At 49.6% G+C, this 24,023-nt stretch overlaps 2 protein-coding genes across 4 annotated transcripts in view; both read left to right on the top strand.

Annotated features, from left to right (window-relative positions):
- Nucleotides 1-24,023, top strand: part of USE1 (unconventional SNARE in the ER 1) — a 190,183-nt gene that overhangs the window by 78,353 nt on the left and 87,807 nt on the right. The window lies entirely within an intron of this gene.
- ARHGEF18 (Rho/Rac guanine nucleotide exchange factor 18) overlaps nt 1-24,023 on the top strand; it is a 46,956-nt gene that overhangs the window by 276 nt on the left and 22,657 nt on the right. Inside the window, exons 2-12 of one of the 3 annotated variants that reach the window (XM_054291165.1) lie at nt 4,857-4,993; nt 5,292-5,791; nt 7,362-7,545; nt 8,139-8,153; nt 8,215-8,329; nt 8,962-9,019; nt 9,220-9,264; nt 9,546-9,626; nt 9,986-10,091; nt 10,602-10,776; nt 23,608-23,675. In XM_054291165.1, the coding sequence (XP_054147140.1) occupies nt 4,857-4,993; nt 5,292-5,791; nt 7,362-7,545; nt 8,139-8,153; nt 8,215-8,329; nt 8,962-9,019; nt 9,220-9,264; nt 9,546-9,626; nt 9,986-10,091; nt 10,602-10,776; nt 23,608-23,675 (1,484 nt within the window). Of the gene's footprint in view, nt 1-4,856; nt 4,994-5,291; nt 5,792-7,361; nt 7,573-8,138; nt 8,154-8,214; nt 8,330-8,961; nt 9,020-9,219; nt 9,265-9,545; nt 9,627-9,985; nt 10,092-10,601; nt 10,777-17,474; nt 17,540-23,607; nt 23,676-24,023 lie in introns of those variants that run through there. The other 2 variants (XM_054291164.1, XM_054291166.1) reach the window with 2 other exon arrangements.

Genomic DNA, 24,023 nt, shown 5'->3' with positions numbered 1-24,023 from the left:
GCCTCCAGGAGCTGGGTAATGGGTTAAATATCAGCCTTTTGGTTTTGCAATAAGTTTGTTTCGTGGCTGGCAGTGAGCTGGATGTCCCGGTGCTTGCAGACAGCTGTCTCTGCATGCTGCCTGGCCAGAGTTTGGTGTTTGAGCAGATGTGGGGGAAAAGACTCCTTCAGTCTTTCAGTGAGCCTCAGTGTCCGGAGCCCTGGCGGTTTGGGTGGCCCTGGCTGGGCTTCGCTGTGTCCAGCAGCAGGGCTGGGAAATGGCAGCAACTGGTGTCAGCTGGCCTCATTTCTGCATGTGGTGCCGTGACTTGGAAAGAGGGAAGTGAGAGCCCCAGGAAGCAGGACATTTGCAGTCCTGGAGGAGCCAGACACTTGTGTGAGCAAACACTGCCTTCAGGCTGATGCTTTTGGGTACCTTTACCTGCAGCATCAGAGCTCCTGCTCCTCTTTCTCCTTCGTTATTCCCCACCCATTCCCAGTTCTCTTCTGGTGTGGATGTGCAGGAGACCAAGATCCAAACTGAACAGTTTGGGGAAGGTTAATTCAGAGCAGGACACGGAGTCCTGCAGGCTCTGATGTGTGGTGAGCCCCAAAGCCCAGCTGGGTGCCCCACTCCAGCCATGCCTGCTGGGGGGGTTCTGGGCTGGCTGGGATCACTCAGGTGAGCTGATTTAACTAACAAATGAATCAGCCTCACCGTGCTCCCAAGCACTGAGTGCTTTGCAGACAGCCTGGGTGCAGCCAGCTCCCTTCAGCAGGTGCTTGCAGAGCAGTTTGAACTGTTGGGGTTTGTGCTTGGGCACAAAATGCTCAGGTCTCACTCTGCCCCTCTCCCACACTGATGTTCTGTAGTGTGGCACTCGCTGGTCCACGTGGGCCCTTCCCTCGGTGCCCCTGAGGCAGCTGCAGGAACCTGCCCAGTGACCTGGAGGGAATCAGAGGGGCTGCAAACCCCTCAGCCCTGCTGAGAGACAGCAGGGAACTGTCCCAGCCCCCTGCTCCTCTGCCCTCCGTGCCCAAGAGCCTGGCCCCAGCAGTGTGGTGATAAGGCAGTGGCTCTGTACAGTGTGTTACAGTGTGGGACAGCTTATCTCCCCCTGCTCCTGCCCAGAGCCAATCCCACAGCTGCCAGGGCGGCCCAGGAGGGGCCCACACCAGGCAGGGGCTGCACTTCAGCCCATCTTGGCACAGGGAGTTCAGCACTTGCTTTCCAGAGGTTTTTCTCTACAGCTCTGCACCCCCTGCAACAAGATACGTGAAGGGCAGCTGGTGCAGGGCCAGGAGGGCAGGGGTGGGTCAGGGGAAGATGGAATCATTTTTATTTCATGTCTGTGATGCTCTCCATGGTTTCCCAACAGTCTCTATCCCTGACTGCTGGGAAATGCCCAGACATTCTTGTCTTTCCTTCCTCCTGGGATTGTTTCAGGGAGCAGAACTGCCCAGTGCCTTTGTCCTGCCACGTTTGGTGTGGTCTCTCCCCAGTGGGAATGCAGACAGTGTTTGATGTTGCAGGATGTGACTGGTGTGGCCAGGGCTCACATCCATGTTTTCCTCCACCGCGTCCCCTCCCAGCGCCAGCCTGGCTCCAGGGTCACTCGGGGACATGCAGCATCCTGCGCCAAGCCAAGGGACAGGCAGGTGAGGGTGGGACACTGCTGGCAGGGCTTGTTCCAGTGCTGGCTGCCCTGGTGCTGTCACACTGCCCTGCTGTGACACTTGTGGAGTGACCAGCCTGTCTGAGGGAAATCAGCACAGCCAGCTGCAGGAGGGAGGGTTTGACCAGAGGTCTGAATTGGAATGATGAAAATCTCTGTTGGGATCCCAGTGGCCTTGGGCACGGTTAGAACAGCATGAAGCCTTCTTCCTTGAGCCAGAGCAGCTCAGCCAGCTGATCCTGCTGTCCCCACAGCACCAAACCCCCTGAGACCATCCCAGAGTGTCACATGCCGTGGATGCCTGTCACTGCTTCCTTCCTCCCCACACAGCAGCCCAGAGTCATCATGTTTCACCCGTGGGAAGCTCTGGCAAAGTGCAGGAACCATCCCAGCCCAGCAAGCGATGCTTCCTCTCCAGCTCTGCCCTGGGAATTCCTCTGAGGAGGCTGCTCCCTGCAGCAATAACCTTTTATGGTTTCCACCCAGAGACGAATTAAGCAACTGCAATACCTAATCTGCTTAATGTTCTCCTAAAGCAAACAGCATTTGTTCTTGAAAGTGTCATTTTGTTATCCCATCTCCAGCTTCAGCTGAGGAAAGGTGACTGCTGCTGTCTGCCAGAGCCTGGGGGGCCAACATTCCCTGTCCCCTTGCCACCATGCTGGAGCCTGGCTCCTTCCAGACAGATTCAAGGGTGGAGTATGAGAGACTCAAGGTGCTCCAGAGTTTGCCACACTTGCTGACACATTGGCGACCACCTTGACCATAGATGTGGGGATGTTCACAGCCCCCCAGCCCTGCCTCCCTCCTATGTGCTCTCCACGCTCGACTCAAGGTGCTCCACAGTTTGCAACATCTGCTTGCACACTGGCGACCACCTTGATCATTGATGTGGGGATGTCCACAGCCCCCCAGCCCTGTCTCCTTCCTGTGTGCGCTCCATGCTCGAGCTTCCTCACCCACCATCCCACAACCCGACACCTGGAGGCATTTCTCCTCCATCACCCCCTTGCCCACGCAGGGTGCCAGCCCAGCCTGTGAAGAGGGAGCCCAGCAGTGCCTGGTGCTCACACATTGCCTAAAATGGTGTCCCCACGCTGCCCCGACCCCGCGCTCGCGGCGCCGCTGATTTATCGCGTGTTGAACCGAGTGTCTGAAGCCTCCGAGCAGGATTTAAGTCCTTTGGTGGGTCTGGACCGGGTCTGTTGACTGCAGCCCAGGCCTTGGCCAAATCCTGAGCCCTGCATGGCACAGGCAGAGCTCAGGGAATGTTTTCCAGGCCTCCGAGGAGCTGACTCTGTTCCAGGGATCCACTTTAGGGCTGCACGGAGCTTGGTGCTGGCCCAGAGTAGCCTTGGCGGGATGGCTGGACACTGCTTGGGAGGAAAAAACTCCTTGTTTTAGTTAAACCTTCAGTCCAGGCCTCTGGCCTGTGTCAGGCCACAGCCCTTGTCAGCTCCTGCTGCCTCCCAGGGCTTTGCTGCTCTCCCTGTGGGTAGCTCACTGCTGAAGGGATGGCGAGAGCAGGGAATCTCCTTTTTCTTCCTTCCTTGGATTTGTATGAGGGGAAGCACCCTCTGTCCTGGCCTCCCTGGGATGTTCCCCACCTCCTGGTTGCTCTCCATGGGTTCATTCTACCTTAGCCATCATCCCAGCCTGTTAGGGGGCTTCAGTGGTTTTCACTGTCTGCTGAGAGTTTTGACTGCTGTTTCCTACAAGCTCATGCCAAAATCTGTTCTGGCTCAAGGGTGTATTAACTTCAAAATCCTGATTTTAGATTGCAAGCTGAATCCAGGTGCACTGAAGAAAGCAAAAGGTGATGTTTAATAGCTCACTAAATCTCTGCCAGTTGCAGATGCAGCTCAGGGATATCCTGGGCAAGAATTGGTCTATTCATTAAAAAATGTCATGTGAAGTAAATTTTACAGCCTTGCTAGAAAGCCTGTTTCAAATTTTCCCTGGTCTTGTAGCTAGAAACCCGTAAATTAAAATAGTGCCTTCAGAAGTGTTTTCTTTCTATATTATTTATAGTCCTTCACTTGAAACCATCACACACATTTGAACACACCAAATGCTCCTTAAAACAGAAAATCTGGCATCTGCAGTGTGCAGCAAGATCCAAGGAACAAACCTCCAAACTCTCCCTCACGTTTGCTGCCTTTTTTTAGTTGGCACCATGCAATTCCTGGCTGAATTGTGTAGCTTTATAATCCACAGCAGGATGCAAGCCTTCCAAGAGTGTGTTTTTTAACAATGTCTTCCTTACATTAATGTTTTTATGCTGGATTTTCCTGGAGTGTGATGGGTTTCTAGCAGTTTCCTGCTGGTTTTTCCCATTGGATAGATATGGCTGCTTACAGTCTCTTGCTGTTCTCTGCTTCTTCAGAGATCCACCACAGTGCTTCAGCCAACAGCCTGGCTTTTTTCCCTCTGCCTCAGCCTTTTGCCTCAGCTGTGTGTGTCTCCAAGGGATAAAAGGGCTCCATGAGTAATGCAATGGTTCAGGGATTGTGGCTAAGGTTTACAGAGTGTCTCGCTCCACAGGAATGTGCTTCAGTCAGCTGCACCATCTATTGTACCACAAACACATCCAGGCCTTGGTTTGTTTCTCAGTGAGTTATCAGATGGAATATGGACATGCAGGTTCACACTCCTGCCTGGGGAAAATCCAGAGGAGTGATCCAGAACCAGGAGAATGATGTGCTTCTGGTATTACTCTGCATATTCAGTGTCGTCTGGAGCCACCAATTTGCCTCCCAGTATCCTTTATTACCCACCCAGGAGTCCTTTATTCCTTACAGATGAAAATAAAACTTCTGTGAGTATTTTTATTCCTAGATTTCTGATTCAAAGGTCCATAATGTCAATAACAGACATCAAAATGTGCTTAATTCTTTTACTGTGGAAAAAGCCTCTGCAGCATAGGACACCCTATGAGGGTCTGGCTGGGACAGTGCAAGCCTAGTCTGTCCCACATGCTGCAGGGATGAAGTTTCTGTAGAGGGATGAGGTTTCTGCTGGCAGGAAATTCCTGCACTAGGTTCCTGCAGGATCAAGGCTGCTGTGGTCTGGAGATTGCCTGGCACTGCCTGTCTGGGAAGGAGCATTTCAGTGCTGCCTGATGTCACCTGTGGGTGTGTAGCAGGTTTTTCCATCCCTAACAGATGTCTGGTTACCTGCTGAGACCTTCTCTGTCTTGCAGGGTCTGACTGCAAGCCATGCTTACGGGAATTCACTGACCACCACAGCCCTGCCTTGGAGTATCCCACCCCCAAAAGCTTCCTCCCATCCCTGATCGCTGAGGATGATTCCTTCTGCACCAGCATGGCTGAAGAGAAGGCAAGTGTCCTCTTTGCTGCTGCTACCACTGTGCAAGGCAGAGGCCAGGGGCAGCAAACTGGGTGGTCAGCACCACATCCAGAGGGGTTTGTGGTGGAGTAGGAATGGGGGAAAGTGGCACTGATCCAGATTGTCAAGGAATACAAGGTTATGTTGCTGTGAGGGACAGCAGGGGAGGGTGACTATTAGAAAGCCACTTGCAGGTCTGGCTCTGCTCTGCACCCCAATTTCTGCACAGGAGGTGTCCCCTTTGCAGGGTAGGTGTGAGACTCTCAGAGGATTTGTGCTGCCTTTGCAGGAGGACTCGTCTTCCACAGAGCTGGATGTGCCAGCAGCAGACTTGCACAGCAGCACGGAGGATCTCCTCTCAGACTCTGCTCTCCAAGGCACAGAGTATTACAAAGATCTGGGACTCCTGAGTCTGCCGTCTGTCAAAACAGCACCAGACACAGCAGCACAGCCAGAACAAGGATCCCAGACTGTGTCTGCCCTTCACTCATTGGAAGAGAGACCAAGGGCTGTGAGCAAACTGTCTGTGGATGTTGCTTTTTCCAATCCCGTTTCCTGCTCGGTACGTTACGGCGAGGCCGACTGTCGTTTTCTGAACAAAGGCCACCTGTGCTCCTGTGCAGCCATGCCAGAGGGTGGTACCAGCACTTCTGAGCATCCTGCAGAGGCAGACAACGAGCTGGACCTGCAGGAGGCCCAGGATTCCTTCCCCACGCTGGTGAGATCGATGTCCACGTCCCGCAGGCACAGCTGGGAGAGCCCTGTGTCACCCGTGGACTGCAGGCGCAGGTACAGAGGGACTGTGAGGGGTATTTGATGTACACGGTGCAGGGAAGGTGGGAGGCTGAGCATCACACTGCCCACAGCTCCAGATGCTGCTGGGTGGTCTCCCTTGCCTGTCAGCATCTGCCAGAACAGCTGGACACCCACTGCTCATGTCGGGGGCAGCAAGAGGCTTTAATGTCTCCTTGGAAGCAGGAAGACCCTCACTTCCTGGTCTTTTCCATGGTGTTGGGGCTGAGAATCTGTTCAAGATTCCCTCCCTCTTTTCTGTCTGGAGGGAATCTTGCACAGCATCAGTTGCCCCGATGACCTCCATCCTCTGGCTCAAAGGGAATTTTTCCCATCAAAGAGGGATTAAGAGAGCTCTGTCAAATCCTTTTTCTTCTTGTCTGTGAGTTGGCTTGGTGGGGCCTTTGCCAGCCCTCTGCCCTCCACGTGGCTGCAGAGGAGGTTGTGTTTGTAGGTTGTGCTGAGCCCTGGCTGGGAGCAGAGGCAGGCCTGGCATCCCTGCCATCCTCTGCTCCTGCCACATGAATGCCTTGAGCTCCAGGTTCCTCCAGGAATGCTTTCCCTGCTGACAAATGTATTGATCTCCCAGCTGACTGGGATTTAGGTGCAAGCCAGCAAGGACTATTTTTATCTCTCCTCCTTATACGGTACCCTAAAATTATCTCAGCCTGAAATCTTGGCAGTCCTTTACCAAGCTCAGACCTTGGTTCTCAGACCCATTGTTGTGCCATGTGCCATGGATCATTCACAGTTTATGCTGTAACAGGCACTGAGTAACGGTGGCACGGAGTGGCTGTCGGTGTCAGGGACACGTTCTGTCTCCTTGCTGGGTGATGGAGCACGTGTGAGCAGGAGGCCAGGGAAGGGGAATACACCCCACTGTTCCCTAAGCAAACATTTCCTGAAGCCTGCCTGTGGTAGCAGAATGAAGTGACAGTGATCTGCAGACAGAGCCCATGCAGAGACTAAGATTTTCCACTGAGCTTTACCCATAATTTTGCTGCTGTGTTGTCACTGCAACAGCACCTGGTGTGCAGGACACTGAGGCACTGGCCCACCCCTCATTTCCTAGAAAATAATTTTTTTCCTTCCACAAATCTGGGCCCTGGTGGGAGCAGGATTTATGGCATGATGCCACATAGTGATGTGATAAACATCATCTGCCACTTCTAAATGCCCAGAGGGACTTTCCTGGATGGCAGCTGACAGGGCAGCAGCTCTGGGGCTGGCAGGACAGGCTGCTGCCAGGGTGGCTGCACAGTCTCAGGGGTTGCTAAGAGATGAGTGTGAGCCATCCAGCACTAAACATCCCGGGTGACCAGGGAGCTGGGGACTCACTGGTGGCAGCCAGAGAAGCTGTTTTTAACAGGCTCAGGACTTGGTGTCCAGGCTGACATTTCCTGCCATTTCCTTTCTCTTTGCCTGCTGTGGGGACCCTCCTTGTCCCAGTTGCAAGAGGTTGTTAGGAGCACCCAGCCAGGGGCATTGCAGAGGCTGTGCCATGCTGGGCACAGTGTGCCAGGTCTGCTCAGGTCTGCTCTGAGGCTTCTTCCTGCCCCCTGATCAGGTTCAGCCTGGATGTGACAGAGCTGGGCAGCGACCCAGAGCAGGACGATGTGGAGAAGAGGAGCCAGTCCTGCCTCCAGCCTCAAGTGTCTCTCCAGCTGCCCAGAGGGGAGCGGGGAGCCTGGAGCAGCAGCCAGGGTGGCACGGTGATCAAAGTGGAGATTGAGCCACTGCACCCAGACCTTGTGGCCACCCCCAGCCTGCAGGAGGTGGTGAGTGTGGTAAGGAGGGCTGGGCACGGGGGCAGCAGGGCAAGCTGAGGGTGCAGAGAAGCAGCACACACAGGTGTCAGCTGCAGGCTGGACTCCTTCAATGCCAGGGTGGAACCAGGAGGTCTCAGCAAGGATGGGCTTTTTCAGATAAACTGCCCCATCTTGTGGGATAAAGGCCCTGGGAGCTGCCTGTAGTACAGCCCTCTTTTCCCATTTATTTAGCTGGAATTTCCCTTCCTTTTTGCCTGCTGCCTCTTGTCCTGTCACTGCAGCTCTAAGAAGAGCCTGGCCCTATCTTCTCTTAATCAGGTAGTTGAAGACAGCAGTGTCACACACCCCCACACACACACACATCCCTTACACATTGCTTTGCTCTGGGGAAGACCTTTAGATTCAGTTAATATTAAAAGGACAATTGGATCATGGTGCTGCATGTCCAGTAAAAGTGAGAAGTGACTAAGAAGGTTTCAGGCATGAGTGTCACTTGCTCCAGCCTTCCTGGAGCCAACAAACAGCTGGGCCTAATGGTCTCCTGCATCATAACTCTGACAAAACAAGAGGAAAAGGGTGAGGAATCAGCTGTGATTGAGGCTCCCTTGGTGCAGAAAGCACAAAAGATTTCTGTGATTTTTACTTCTCCAGAAATGTGTCAGCAACGGGAAGAGACTGAGGTCCAAGTCTGTCCCATCAGCCTGTGACACCATTGCCTCCCCCCAGATATCTCACAGTTTCAACACTTCTCTTCCAGCTGTGGAAGGTTGGTATAGACTTTATGCCATTAAATGGGTTCAAGGTGTGATTAAGAGAGATAAAAAACTGGAGCTGTAGCCTCTGGAAGTGTGGACAGCCTCTGCTTTCCCTTCCACATGGTCCCAGGAGCTCCTGAAATACAAAGCCAAGCTGGTTCTGGGTCTGGCCCTGGCTAACAGCACAGTCTCAGCTCAGACATGCCCATCCCCAGTGACACATTGCCACATAACCTCTCTGTGCTCAGTGCATTGGTCACTCCCTAATCAAGTCCCACCTGTGAGGACTTCCCCAGAGAAAAATGTGGTGATTTCAGAGCCTGGGAAGTGGAGGGGAGGCTGGCTGTCATGGGGAAGGGCTCTGGGGTGGTACCAGCTCCTCCCCTACTGCAAGCAGGACCCTCAGCAGCAAAAATACACACTGGGAAGGGGAGGAGTAACACAGAAAAGTGATCTGGCCTTCACTTCCCTCACAGAAATGTAGAGCAGAATCTCCTTCCCTAACTGCTCCTGGCATTTCCTCCTCACCAATCAAGGCAGAGTGGGAGCCCAGCACAATTAACAGGATCCAGCTGCATAGATTGCAAGGTGGTGCTCTGCAAAGGCAAACCAGGATCCCTGCTGAGAGCATTTTGTGTTCCAGGTGTTGAACCCCCTGCTCTGGAGATGCTGGAGAAGGACCACGTGTCCCCAGACCACGTGTAGGTATTGTCAGTCCTGGCTGGTTTGAGATGAGGGAGATTTTTGAGTGTATTTGAGCTACTGGGGATGCAGCAGCAAAGGAGATCCCTCTCTGTGCTGGGCCACAGCTGAGCAGCTGGTCATAAACCAGCACCTGAGGCTTTGTGGGGTGCAGAATGTCTGTACAAGGATATTTTCTAATCCCTTGCTTTTCTTTTAGGCTAATTGTCCAGAAGGTACTTCAGGAGCTGAAACATTACCATGGGTAAGTGTGTTTGGGACAGAGATGTGTGGGGAGGTCACAAGTGTGACTAAGACACACCTGGAAAAGGATTTGGTCCCTTGAGGGGCAAATACCCAGGATACCAGAATCACTGATTTATTCCAGTGAAACCAGGGTAGAATTGCCTGGAAAAGGGGCATTTTATGTCCCTCCTCAGTAACTCTAAAAATGTTCCTGCCCCATCCAGAAAATAAGAGTTTCAGCTGACCCAGAAGTTCTGCTCTTGTGTTCTTTGCTGTGTCTGATGCCTTTTCCCTGCCCAGGGCGAAGCAGAGAGCTTGTGTGCAAGAAGGCAGCGATTCCTCCCAGCAGAACCTCACTTGGTTCGAGTTCCTGTCTAATGAGTAAGTGAGACAGCGGGTGACACACACTTTGTGTTCTGAGAACAGACTGATTTCGAGTCCTGTCCATCTAAGTTCTACTGCCCTGCTAATCCTGTGTGCAGGACACTGGTATCTGCAGGGGTTCAGCCAGGAGTGTGGTGCTGAACAAAACTGCACACATATCTTGAAAGTTCAGCTCCTTATTTGCAAGTGTCTCATTAATAAGTGACATGGCTGATGCCAAACCAGATCCTCCAGGAGATGGAAAGCTCACCTTGGGGTCCTAAAGTAATGCTTCAATGAACTTCATCAGTGATCTCCCTAAGCTGGGCTTGGTCAGGGAATTTCCCCTTTTTTAAGGTATTTTGGTCTCCTTTCAGAAATGAGGACAGTGGGAAGAGCGATAAAGCAGAGAAAGGCACAAAGGTGATGCGACGTCTGAGTTCCCTGCGGAGCCGAGTCACTGGATCCTGGCAGAAGGATAAGGTGAGAGAGAGAGATGTTGAATTTGTGGAAGGAATTGTTAAATTCTTCAAGGAGAAAAGGGGATCTGACCATATGGAACAGTTAGCTGGATTGCTTTGGGATGGCTGAGGCCTCTATGTTGGCCAGCAGAGGCACTGTGACCCCTAAAGCAGGAGTAGTGCATGGGACTGAGTGATCCCTGAATTCCAGCTCTCCTTGCTCCAGAGCATGTCCTGGATGCTCTTATGCTGCCCTGGCACTGTTGTGCACAGCAAGGAGAGTGCCTTGGCTGGGTGACTGCCTGGATCACTCTTTGTGGCAGGAGGAGCCTGCAGAGGGACAGCCAAGTGTGCCCTGCCCTTCATCACAAATGGACTTAGACTAGAGGGGCTGGCCTGAGCCTTGGGAAGGCATTTGGGAAAAGCACTGCATTCCCACTGTGCCTGCTGCCCACCAGCTCTCTGCTCATTTGTACACTGGGGAAAGGAATGTGTGGGCCTGTGACTGAGCTGTGTTCTTCTCTCCCTCCAGGGTAAGAATAAAGAGCAGCTCAAGGAGAGAGACAAGGAGAAAGAGACGAAGGAGACAAAAGAGAGGTGTAAAGATATCAATGGGCACCAGCTTGTGCCAGGGGTTTTCTCCAGTTGCACCAGCTGCTCACTGTGTGCCAAACCTCTTGGGAATAAAAGTGGTCTGCAGTGCCTGAGTGAGTATGGCTGTCACTGCCTGGCCCTGCCCCAGCCTGCACTCCCTGCCTGCCCTCCAGCCCAGCCTGTGCTCCTGCCTAAACCACCCCTGGATTCCTTCACTTCTCTGCCTGCCTCCACTCTACCCCACCACTCTGCTTGGCCTGGCTTGGTTGTTTCTCCAAATAGTCTAAATAATCTCTGAATCCTGCCTGGCAATAATTTATCCTCATTTTCTTTGGCCACTTGACCGTTTCCTGCCCCTTTCCCTCAAGGAGGGCTCCAGGTCAACTTTCCTTTTACTAATTGTTTTTTTATCATGAAGTTCTGCTTTGCCTGAACAAATATCCCAACTGCCTGAGTGTAGCTGGATATTTCAGGCTGTTTTTCACAGCCTCAGTGATGTCTCAGCTCAGCATCTGCCCTTTGCATGGACACAGGGATTTCTAGAGCATCCAAAATTTTATTAACTAACAAAAAGTCAAATGTTGCCTCCCAGGATGTGCATGGGTGAATGGGTGCTTTTCAGCTCTAAGTAGTGCCAGCATGCATGGGCCTCTGTGCTCCCACTGCATCCACTGAGGCATGGCTTTGGCTGACAAACCCTGTCCTTCCTCTTTGGGGCAGGTACTCAGGGCACTGAAGAATGTTTTAATTCCCAAGGGATTGTCTGTGGGCAGAGAAAATTTTCTGGATATGAAAGGATTGCTCTCTTTCTCCACCCTGTACCCTCAAGCAATGCTTGCTCTCTCAGAGGCTCTTAAGGTCAGTAAAACCTTTCTGGGCCATAAAGGGACTGATTGCCCTCAGACATGTGTGGTGAGAAATATATTTTCCCTTCAGGGCAGCTGGAGGGAAACTGAAAAGGGGCACAGAGCTGGCTATTAGTGAATATTTTTCAGGCATTACAGCAAAAAGTAGGAAGCAGGGAGCTGAATAAGAATTTTGCGGATATTTAGAGAGAACAGAAATGTAATGGGAGGAGGCAGAGTTGTGCCTTGTCATTCCTGTGCGAAGAATCTCCCAGCCAGAGGCTCTGTTTGCAGTCCTGCATGCTGCTTTACAAAAATACCTTAACCTGGGATTATACAGACAGCCCTTGATAACCATGAGCATGGAGCCATGCTCTGTATGGCCTTGGGAACCATAGGGAATGGTTCCTTAACCTGGGAATATACAGACAGCCCTTGTTACCCATGAGTATGGAGCCATGCTCTGTATGGCCTTGGGAACTGTGAGGGCATTTAGTGTGAGTGATTCTCCTCTGGACAACCCTATGGAGATCTGTGACCTGGACTCGGAGCTAGCTGTTGAAACGAGAGTGTGGCTCAGCATGGCTTGTCCATCATAAATACACAGGGACTGTACATGAATTATGGCAACTTTCACCTTGTGTTCCAGCCCTTCCATAAGGAATCTGTGTTCTGTCTTGTGAACGTTCAGGAGAAAAGCTCTGAGGTGGCAGAGGCACTGGTTTGTGTTTGGGACTCTGTGACATTTCCTTTGGCTCTTGGCTGCCCAGGCTGCAGAGCGGCACAGCTTGTTTTGTAATGTTCCCTTTGCAGTGGTTTGAACCGAGGCCGAACAATCGGGCAAAGTTCTGAGATGTCTGTTAAAATTAATGGCCTGTCTGTGGTGAGAGATGGGCTGGGACTTGTGGTGTGACAGCTGATGGCCTGAGAGTGCCTATATTTGGATGACGCTGAGCTGAAACCTTTGCGAGCTGCTGCTGAGCTGGTAGCTGATATCAGCAGCTCCCGTTACTGCAGCTCGGAGCAGTGCGTGGGCTCCTGAGAGTCCCTGACAGAGCTCTGGGACACAAAGCTCCGTGGCCACCGGGAAGCTGGAGCAGCAGCCTACTTTTCAGAAGTGTGAGCAGCTCTGTCAGGCTCAGCCTGAGCCGTGGCTGCTGCCAGGGTGTGAGGGCATTGGCAGCGCCTCTTGCTTTCTCCTCGTGGGCTCACATTTGACCATCCCCGCGCCTTGGCCCCCGGCCAGCCCTCGGCCCATCGCTGGTCAGGTGCTGCTGTTGCTGTTGTTGTCTCCGTGGTATTTTTAACTGCAGCACCACCACGTGGTCCGAGGCAAAACGGGCTCGTGGAAAGCACAGGAAAAGATGGTGCTTACAGCAAGGGATAAACTGGAGGGGGAGGAAGGATGGGAGAATGATTGCAAGCCTGAGATTTTTCACTGTCCAGTAGACACAAAAGGTCTGGTGACTTCCCTGGCTGTGATGAGCTGGGGGAGTGAGAGCTCTTCCTATTAGAGATACCAACAGTAGGAGGAATTCTGCATTTAAGTCAGAACAAAAAACCCTTGTTCTGTTAGAAACGTGTGTGAGCTGTGAAGGAAGTGGGCAGCTCGGATAGCCTGGTACATGGTAACTCATTTCTCTCTCCCACTGATTCCTCCCATCTATCCTCACCCCACACACGCAGAGTCTCCCAGGGGAGAAGGAGGCTGTGCTGTGTGCTGAGAGTATCGATTCAGGAGAGTCTCTCACAGTCTCCCAGGGGAGAAGGAGGCTGTGCTGTGTGCTGAGAGTAGCGATTCAGGAGAGTCTCTCACAGTCTCCCAGGGGAGAAGGAGGCTGTGCTGTGTGTTGAGAGCAGCGATTCAGGAGAGTTTCTGCAGCTCACAGATGTGCAGTTCGGAGCCTGGTAGGGATGAAAACCAAAGAGGAATGATTGCAGTCACAGGGATGTCAACAGCAGTGGCCACCCAAACTCTGCTGTTATGTAAACTACGAGCTGTGAGTCCCGAGGTTTATTGTTCACCTGGAAATGAGAAAGCTCCTCTTGAGCCTTTGCTATCACGGGTGGAGAAGATTCTGTGCTTAAATTAATCCTCTGTTATAAACACGCTTCCAGAGTTTATGCAACAAGAGTTAGACGAGTCCCAGGGAAGCCCTGACAGGAGGAGAGCTCTCCAAGCAGGCTGTGCCATGGAGGAGAGCCAGGGATATGCTGTGGAATACAGATGGAAGGAGGATTACTTCCCTTCAGCTTGAGCACTGGGGGGGAGGTGGGACTTCTACATCTCTAGCTGAGAATCCATCTCTATTACTTATGGGAAAGACAGAGCCCAGGCCCCCACAGAGGTGACAGATTGACCATCCTCTTCTAAGGAAACATAGCTGCGAGCAAACTTTGGCAGGCTTCAGACAAACTCCTCTTCTTTAAGAGAAGGTGCTCAGTTTAATGAATCTTCCTGAACAATACAGGCTGTGCTAGACTGTCCACCTGTCCTAGGCTGACCCTTGCTGGCTGCTTCAGGGCACTGGCTGATCTCTAACTGGTTGCTGTAACAACTGGTGTCCAGGATTTATTTAAGGTGCATTGTGAAAGAGGTTTGGAAAACCATTTCCTTTCTCACAACGAGAAAAGGAGAGGACACAGATTTTTGCAGTTTGTCAGGCAAACATCCTCCACCCATGGCCAAGGAGAGGCCAGAACAGCTTTTGGTTTAGACCTGAAATTTGGAGTGAAATTCACCTTTCACTCGGCACTTGTGCCTGCAGGGTTTTGCTTTTGGATTCCCAATGCAGTAACAATAAGGTGGTACTAATAGGTGAAGGATAGTTTGGGCTTATGGTAAGGAAGAATCACTTGATTTCCTATCCTGAAATTTCTGTTCACAGCCCACACAGAGTCCTGAGAAATCTGAAAAGCAGCAGACAACCTGGAACTCTGCATTTCCGTAGAGTGGCACAGCTGCCAAAAATCTTCTGTTTTGGGGGGAAAAAGGAGGTTTGGCTGCTGTAACACGATGACAGTGATAAATGGACTGGGAGTCCCACTTGGAATAAACTATTACTGACAGAAGTCCAAATAAACAGAGGCAAAACCAGAGCCACTGTGGGTTAAGGTGGTTCTGAGCCAATGGAGCAGGATCTGAAGCAAATGTGAAAGCGGCTGCAGCGCTGTCTGCAGAGGAAACACTGACTGAGCTGAGTGTCCTGACACAGAGCTGGCTCAGCCGGCTCCAGAGGGCTTAGAAAAGGAAACCAAAGTACATCCTCTTCTCAGTGCTTCTCCTTCTCTGCTTTTCACTTTCTTTTTCTTTCTGGGCAGTATTACCTCGATCTGGAACATCTCCAAATGCTGCTCCTTCCATTCCCTGATAAAACCTCAAGATCTTGTATGCTCAGGCTGACAAAAGGACAGTAATCAATCTGAGACACATTCAGCAAGAAATCTTTTGCTATAACAGAATTACACAGGATTAGACAGCTGGTACCCTTCTCTTCTTTGCAATCCAAACCTTAGCTCTAAGCTACAGAGTCTTGGAGCTGGCTGCTGTGCCAGATTTTGCACTGATTTTGTGGCGATGCCCTGAGGCTGCACAAGCACAGCACGTTCTCTCCATGACAGCTGCAGTTGGGCAATCTGCAATGCTTTACTTTTATATTACAGCAAAGCACGAAGTTTGAAGTGCCCAAGGATTAATCAGTCACCAAGTGACAGCCAGCTGTTTACTCCCAAACTGCTTTGTGTAATGATCATTTCTCTGTAGTGGTGACAGGCCCCAATAAACAATTGGGACTGCAGTGTGCTCAGTCCTGTAGAGAAGCAGCACAAAAGGGAACATTTTGGAAAAGCTTGAAACTATGAGATGAAGATAAAAATAAAATCGATTAAACAGGTGCCAAGGTGGGAACCAGAGATCACACTGGCCCCATGGCAGGATTTCATCACATCTCCAGCCCAAAAAGTGGCAGGTTCTTTCAAAGCAGTATGGGGAAAGCTGCAGGGTGGATTTTGGGAGGGAAGTTTGTTTTGTAATCGTGTATATTGTGTTTTCAAGCTCAACAGGCAAGTGGGATATGTGTGATTTAAAATATGACAAACTTTCAATCAGTACTGTAAATCCTCAGAGTGAAATTGGGAGGGGAGGTTGTGTGAGCTCTTCCCAGTTTTCCTGCCTGCACTGAGTACTCCAGCAGCCCCATGCTAGTACATCAAACCTTATTGGTGTCAGGGAAAAGGTGTTTTTTCTAGCAAGCAGTTTCGTTCTATGAGTCAGTGCATGGATCTCCTGCTAGGGAAGATAATTCCCCTTTCCTCTCGTCATTTGTCTGTGCAGGGGTCACTGACAAAGGCCTGGGCAGGCACTGGCTGTTGAGAGGCAGATAGGGAAGCCAGCACCTGCCAACCCTCCGGGCACTGCAGCCTTGCCTTGGCAGGGTGTTCATAAACACTCCAGCACGTTGGGATGGCAAATCCCACCGAGCTTTTAATAACAAATTATGTATTTCAAGTCGCAGGCGATGTGCAAAAACATATGAAGTGCTGTGCTGAAGGTGTCACTGGGGTGCCACATACCGTCCATTAGAGGCCTCTTTAGCCTGGGAGGAATTGTGTGCCCTCCCTGTGGGGAAAGTGTGGGCTAATAGTGGTGGCTATGTGCCCTCCCTGAGGGGAAAACACAGGCTGGGGGGGCCATGTGTCTTCCCTCAGAGAACTTATGGTTTCTGGGCAGCCATGTGTCCTCCCTGAGGGGAAAGTGCAGGCTGAGGATGCTCATGGTGTCCCTGAGGGGGACACACAGGTTGGGGGCCCTGTGCCCTTCCTGAGGGAAAGTGCAAGCTATGGATGGCCATGCCCTGCAGGAGGAAGGAGCAGGCAATGGATGCTCGTGTGCCCTCCTTGAGGATGAAGCACAGGCTGAGGATGCTCATGCCCTCTGTGAGGGAGATGCGTGTTGGGGGCCCCTGTGCCCTCCCTGCAGGAGAAAGGAGCAGGCTGTGGGTGGCCATGTGCCCTGCCTGAAGGAAAGGGAGGCTTGTGGGTGGCTCTGCTTCCCCTGATGGAAAGCTCGCAGCTGGAAGGACTGTGTGCCCTCCATGAGGGAAAAGGGCAGGTCAAGGGTGACATGTGCCCTCCCTGAGGGGAAAGCAAGAGCTGTGAGAGGCTCTGCCCTCCCTGAGGGGCAGGAGCAGCTGCAATGGCTGTCTCCTCCATGAGGGGAATGAGGGCGTCAAAGGATGGCAAGGAGGGACCCACTTCACCCTGAGGAATGCCCTCCCTCATGGAAGGTGGAGGATGCGGGTAGCCATACCCTTCCCAAAGGAAAACACAGGCAGAGGGTGGCCATGTGCCCTCCCTGAAGGGAAAGCGTGGGTCAGGGCTGCGTGTGATCTTCATGAGGGAAAGAGCAGGCTAAGGGTGGCCATGTGCTCTTCCTGAGGGAAGAACCAGGCTAAGGGTGGCCATGTGCTCTCCGTGGGGTGCAGGCATGGGCTGCAGGTGCTCATGGCATTCCTGAGGGGAAAACACAGATGTCCGTGTGCCCTCCTTGAGAGAAGCTTGTGGGCTAAGGATGCTCATGGCTTGAGGGTGTCCGTGTGCCCTTCCTGAGAGGAAAACATGGGTTAAGGGTGTGCGTGTGCCCTCCCTGAGAGGACAACACGGGTTAAGGGTGTCTCTGTGCCCTCCCTGAGAGGAAAACACGAATTGAGGGTGTCCTTGTGCCCTCCTTGAGAGGAAAACACCGGTTGAGGGTGTCCGTGTACTCTCCCTAAGAGGAACGTGCGGGCTGCGGGTGCTCTCCCAGAGGGGAAAGCACGGGTTAAGGGTGTCTCTGTGTTCTCCCTGAGGGGAAGGCACGGCCCCAAGCTGTCCCTGCGCCGTCCCTGAGGGGCCGGGACCCTGCCCGGCCGTGGCGCGGCGCGCAGGCGCACCCTCATTCCCATTTTTCCTTCCGGGACACGGGGGCGTTTCCTGTTGCTGTGGCGGCGGCTCCCGGGACCGAGAGGGAACCGGCGGCTCCCCGGGGAGTCCGGTAAGAGACCGGGCTGTCAGCGCGCCCGCCGGCCCCTGGCTCCGCTCCCCCGGCCCCAGCGAGCCCCCGAGCACCGGCACCCCCTCTCCGGGCCCGCGGCGTGGGGACCGCCCGGCCCCGGTCCCTGTGCGGGCAGGGGGGCTCAGACGGCTCCAAGGGGTCCCGGCGTTTGGCTGGGGCAGCGATTTGATCTTCGCTTTGCCCCAGTCCCGACCTGTGCAGCTCAAGGCTTCAGCTGCGGGACGGGACGCAGCTTGAAAGATGCAGTGTTTACAGTAGAAGGCTCTTTCGAGGGCTGCGGAAGGATGAAAAATGTTGCTGTGTGCGGTAGGGAGGCGAGCGGCTGGAGCCTGTGTGAAACTCAGGCTCTCTTTATGCCACAGTTTGAGTCTGAGCATCCTTGCGATCATTATATCCCGCACCTCGTCCTCTCGGTTATTACACACATTGTGTGTGCGGCGAGAAAAGTCTAGGATTTGCGTGAATAGAACTGAAATGCGCTAGGGATAACGTGGTGAAAACTTAAAATTGCGAAGACTGACCCATTTTAAATATTCCGCATCTCTGGCTCCTTGGGGAGAGGAGCGGGAGATGGTATCAGCGTAGCTTTTGTGTGCTGAAAGGAAACGCCAGCAAGAGCCAGGAGTGGTGATGGATTTTGGAGGAGGAGCAGGGAAACAGGCAGTGATTCGATCAAACAGCTTTCTGAGTGTTTCTGCTGCTGTGTTTGGGTTTGTTGCTCTAATAAATAAGCATAATTTCTGAATATTATTTGAAGATTTGGTGTAATACCAAGAGAAAAAAAGGGCTCTTTCTTAGTTGCTTTTCACTCCTCTCTTAAGGGAGTTTTATGGCAGGCTTGTTTATTTGGCCCTTTTTGTTTAATTTTATAAAGGTAATCGTTTCTCTTTGGCACGGTAAAATAAAAGAAAGCTGTGAAACATGGCTCTGAGACAGGAGCCATCGGACATTGTGTGTTGTAGTTCCACCTACTGTTTACCTATGAAATATTTTAAATACCTTTTATGATTGTCATAGTTGCTGCTTCAGTTCTGTAGCGTAGACTGGGGGAAGGGTTCAGCGTGAGACAATTGAATTGAGACTCCTCTTTCTTTTAGGATAACATGCACATTTTACTTGGCAATGTTTAAAAAACAGAAGTATCGGTTGTTTGTGTGTTTCTGTGCCTAAAGAAAACCCTGTGACCACCAGAATTTGCACTGCCGGGAATCACAGAACCCCTCTCTCTGCTTCATCCGACTGATATTTTGACAATAAAACCAGATACAGTGAGCAAGTAATTATAGGTTGTTTTGGAGACAAAGAGGAATGCTCTAACAGGGAGGCTGAAACTTGATAATTTAGTGCTGTTGCTCTCTGGTGTGGACTGTCTCTGTTTCAGAATGTGAAGTATCTCATCTCCCTGTACCCTTCCAGTTTTTGGTTTCTGCCTCTGCATATTAGACAAGTGAGAAAACAAGTAAACACCGACCACTGGAGCCACTTGGACAAAAATTAAATCTGCTCTGAGTTCCTCAGGGTACCTGACCTGGATTTACCCAACACAGAAACTTCCTCGTGTTCCACTGAAACTCCTCCTCTTTCCTGAGAAGTTTGATCCCAGTCACTCTGCATTTTCTGGAATGCTGTGGTGGTTTGAGATGTTTCTTGGCTGTCGTGTTGTGCATCTCTGTTTATAAATTGAGTTGATTATGTTCAGTGTTAATCATTCATATCATATAAGGGTTGTTTCCTCTGTCAGTTCAAGAGGGAGGAGTTCCCTGTGTGGTGTAAGGATGAGGAAGGAGGGAAGATATTCTTTTTGATCCCTGAAGCATTGGTCAGTTAAAAAGAGGAAAAAAAAAATTAAAATTACTAATTCATAAGGAAGTAATTAATAAAATTACTAAAATTTCATAAGGAAGCTATTTTGTCCTTGGCTCTTTTCAGCTGATTGGATTTCATAGGTGGTGAATATACTTGAACTCCTTGTTCATTAGAAACACTCCTAAAGTCTGTCCCTGTTTGAACTTAGCTGCTTTAAAGTGGTTTGTTTTTAATCTGTCATTTAAAAAATAAACAAAAAAAAAATCTTTGAGATAAAGAAAGTCAATAGATGAATTTTAGATTAATCACAGCATTTTTGTCTGTGAGTTGTTGTTTGCAAATGGTCTTTTAAGAGTTATTTTATTGGGCAGTACCGTTCCAGACCAAAGGTCAGGGTCATAGTGCTCATAATGTCTGGTGAGTCATAGATTTGCCCTGGAAGCCAATTCTGGAAGACATTTATAGGACATTGGCAGTGTCTGATCCCCTGGAAGATATTCCAGCTGGGGGAAAATATGGTTTTGCTTGCCCCTTTCCAGCCAGGTTTGTTGCCCTCTCCTACTGTGAATATGGTGATGCTTTTGGGTGTTGTAATGGCCAATAAAATGCTCCTAAGCTGTAAATTACTCTCTGTGAGCCATGGGGAAAACATCTCATTAATAAGGGAAATGCTTTTTATTATACCACATTATAAATTCATTACCCTCAACCATGAACAGGATCTTTTCTGATGTTTATGAGCCTTTTAGTCTTAAATATTTCTTTTCTGGTTGGTCCTTGCTTTAGTCACTCATTATGTCATTTTTGGCACAGACCCCTGCAAAATGCTTAAGTGAGTGTGAGTGTCAGCCCCTGTAGTCTGCAGATCTGGGATAATGGGATGCTCCCAAAATTCTCAGCCTTGATTCCAAACCTGCTGATTAAAGCCCAGGAACAAACCTGGTGGGTTTGCTGAGTTTCCACCCTGTGGGGTTCAGGTGTGGCAGTGGTGCTCCTGTCCCCATCCAGTCAAGGTGACCCAAATCCTTGGACCCTTTCAGTGTGTTGGCACTTTGGTGTTGGCAGCACTGGCCAGAGCTGCAGCCCTTCTGCACAGTCTGTCTCAAGATGAAATCCTTCCTTTGGAGGGGCTGTTTTTCCCTGCCAAATTCATCTTCTTGCTGTTCTGTGAGTGGGTGAGAGAGGAGAAGACAAGGAGGAGCCTGGCTGCAGTGCTCTGAGGTTTTATCTCTGCCTTTCTCAGGAATATCTTCTGTGCCTCTCCCATTTGGAAAGAGCTTGCTGACAGAACTGTTCTTTTTTATTTTTCTTTTCTTTATTTTGGACCTTCCCATATTCTTGATCTGAATAAGACCAAATACTACCGATGGTAAATGCAAAAATAATTTTTTTTGTCAGTTTGAGTTTACTGATGCTGCTTTACTCTGGATGACTGGAAAAGATAGAAATCTGCTATTTCTCTACACCTGCAAACAACCCTTTGTGTGTATTTTTGCTCTTACCTCCATGTGTGCAGGTTCCTGCCCCTTTTTTGCTGTCCCTCATTCTTCTCTTTGCTGTTTCTTTCACCCCTGCAGTTCTCTGATACCATTTTCAGAGAGGCTTAATAAGAATGCAAAGTAATAATCATGAATGCAAAGTAATAATAATAAATGCAGAAATCTTACATGCATTAAAAGCAAACCACAGCCACTGGTATTCAGAAGCTCCTCATCCTGAATTAGAGTGGCCTCCCTTCAGCACTGCAGAAATGTTGAATAGAGGAAGCTGGAGCATGCTTTAGAAAATGAAATATGTTTATAAAACCGTCTTCTGGCAGGTTTCAGATTTCTCTTATGTGGGCAAAAATAATGCCACTTTGAAATCATTAAATAAATGCATTTCAAATAGTCTCAGGGAGAATCAGCTCCTTGGATTCAGCTGCAGTTTCCTGCAGCTTTTCTGTAGCATTTTGCTGTTTTCTAGCATGTTCTGCACTGTTGTGTAAAGAACCTTTCAGCAGTGCAGGGAAGTCATACACAGCCCTGTTAGATATGTCAGCTGATTAAGTGAAAAATGCCTACTGAGAGTGCCACAAGCTGTTATCTTGTGTTATCCAGAGCAAGGGCATGATTTTAAAATTGAAATATGTTTTTAAGTGAGATCCTTTTTACAGTTACCTTAACAAGGAACCCGAGCTTTTCAAGTGGAATTGGTCCTACTAATCATGGATAGGAAAACAATTACTGAATGTAATCACTGAAAATGGGTAAATGTTGGGGAATATTAATATTTAGTTGAAATTTATGTTTCTAGATGATTATATTAAAGAATTCTAGATGAGTTATGATTTCAGGGCTGTGTGGGAGGGCAGTGGCTGTAGGAACCTGGGGCATCCATGGGGCTCCTGTTCTGCCCTGAAGGGAACCCATCTGTGAGCAGCTCTTGGAGCCAACCCAGCCTGACGTCATGGAGAATTTTCTCTATTTCCTTTTGTGTGGTGATTTTTGTCCCACAGTTCGTTTCTTTGTCTCAGGAGAAAAGGGATTTCCATTGTCAGCTCCTTGTTTGTTGTTGAGGCATGTCTTTTTACAAGCTCTATGTTCCCTCGTGGTCGGTGGAGGCCTTATCATTGCTGAAATAATGAAAATATTTGTTATTCTCTACACAGTTTTAATAAGTGATAATTTTGATACATTTTTTCTCCTACATTTGAAATTAGATGTGGTGCCTTTTGCTTTGTGGCATAGGAATATCCCAAATAAGAGAAGTTGTGGGAGGTGGGAGTTTTTGTGGAGGTGTTTTTTTTTGTGTGTGTGGCAGAACTCTGCACTTCATTTCCCACACTTGGGGAACTTGTATAACATGTGAGCATCTTGCAGGTCTGTGCACTCAGTTTTGTTTTTATATCTTTATTAATTTATTTGTGTTTAAAACCAAGTAGGTATTTTGGTCTTGTTCTCTGGCTTTTGCTGAAATTATGGAAAACACAAATGAGCATCTCTAGGTTAGCCAGGAGCCTTAAAGCAGATTCCCAGTCCTGGTGCCAGGCAGGGGTAGTTCTGAAAGGACCTTAAATAGATTTTCCTCTGTGCTTCAAACATAAACTGGCTTTTCTCTAGCAGATATGGTGTTCATCTTTCCAGTTTTCTCTTTTAAAGAGAGAACACTATGTGTCTGGAAAAGGCAAATCTGGAAAAGGCAAATCCTGGTGTCCTTTACTGAGTTGTTGGTGTCTGGAAAGGGCAAATTCTGGTGCCCTTTACTGAGTTCTTGGTGTCCTGCTTTGCTTTTGATGAGAGATCTTGTTTTATAGATGGGCAGAAATGCTGCAGAAAATATTTGGCACTATCAGTTTCCTGATTGTGTCTGGAGAAGGGAAATCCTGGTGTCCTTTACTGAGTTGTTGGTGTCTGGAAAAGGCAAATCCTGGTGTCTTTTACTGAGTTTGGTGTCTGGAAAAGGCAAATCCTGGTGTCCTTTACTGAGTTTGGTGCCTGGAAAAGGCAAATCCTGGTGTCCTTTGCTGTGTTGTTGGTGTCCTGCTTTGTTTTTGATGAAGGCTTGTTTTATAGATGGGCAGAAATGCTGCAGAAAATATTTGGCACTATCAGTTTCCCTTCCTGTTTTCTCAATAAGTAGTTATCAAGAGGTAAAAAAAAGGAGATTGGATTTTATTATACTAGTAATAGTTTTATGGCTTTTGGGCGAGAGGGCTGCTTTGGTGCCTTGTATTGGGAACAATTCCTTTGTGCAGCTGGAAGGGTGGTGATGCTGTGGTGCTGGTAATGCTCTGATGATTCTGGAGGGTGTTTTGATCTTTAATTATCTTTAAGTATCTTTAATTTACTGTAGTTGCTGCAACAGTCCATGCAGAGAGGCAGCTACTCCTGTGGAGCCAAAGAATTGCTGCCCCCTTGACTGGAATCGGTTCTGGATGGAGAGACATGGAAATGGGCTTGGCAAAATGAGGAAAGCTGTGCTCCACCGGGTGGAGGTGGGGCAGAACCCTGCTCCTGCATTCCAGAGTGCCTCTGGGTTCTTGCAAGTGTGAATTGCACTCAGTGCTGCAGTCTCAGTGAAAAAACTCAAGGGTTTGGTGTAAAATCCAGAGCAGAGCATGCACAGCAAGGATGCTTGCCACAACACCTGAGCTTACTCTGCACCTCTTCCAGAATTAAGATCCTATGTGTGCCATTATTCCTTTCCCTAGACAGGAAAGAAGAATAATTAAGACTTTATTTTGTGTGTGTGCATTGCAGATTGTGCAGTGAATGTCCACAAGAACTGCAAGAATTTGCTGACTGAATGCAGCAGCATCAGACCCAAGGTGGGCTTTAACATTTATTCTTTTATAATGACGAGGCTTGACATGATAAATTTAATTCTGTCAATGTTTTAATTTACATCAGTACAGGATCTTGCCCTACATCTTTGAGGCATTGAGTAGTTATTAACTTGTTATTATAGTAATTAATGATAGAGTGTGGAGGGAAATTAAAGTGAAACATTTTACTGCTATACTGTGAAGTCCTTTGCCTGTGTCCCAAACTGTGACTAACCCTAAGAGTGCTCAAACCTTTTGAGGAATATGATTGAATTATATGGTACCTTTAAATGTTCTGTCCTCTCAAAAAACTGATGGAAGAGCATGAGGGGTGGTGGGGAATCTGATTGT

This window comes from Melozone crissalis, unplaced genomic scaffold (assembly GCF_028551555.1).
Source record: "Melozone crissalis strain CALT ecotype California unplaced genomic scaffold, PUWL_Pcris_2 ptg000088l_1, whole genome shotgun sequence".
Lineage (NCBI taxonomy): Eukaryota > Metazoa > Chordata > Aves > Passeriformes > Passerellidae > Melozone > Melozone crissalis.
This window is presented reverse-complemented; position numbering and strand designations above follow the sequence as displayed.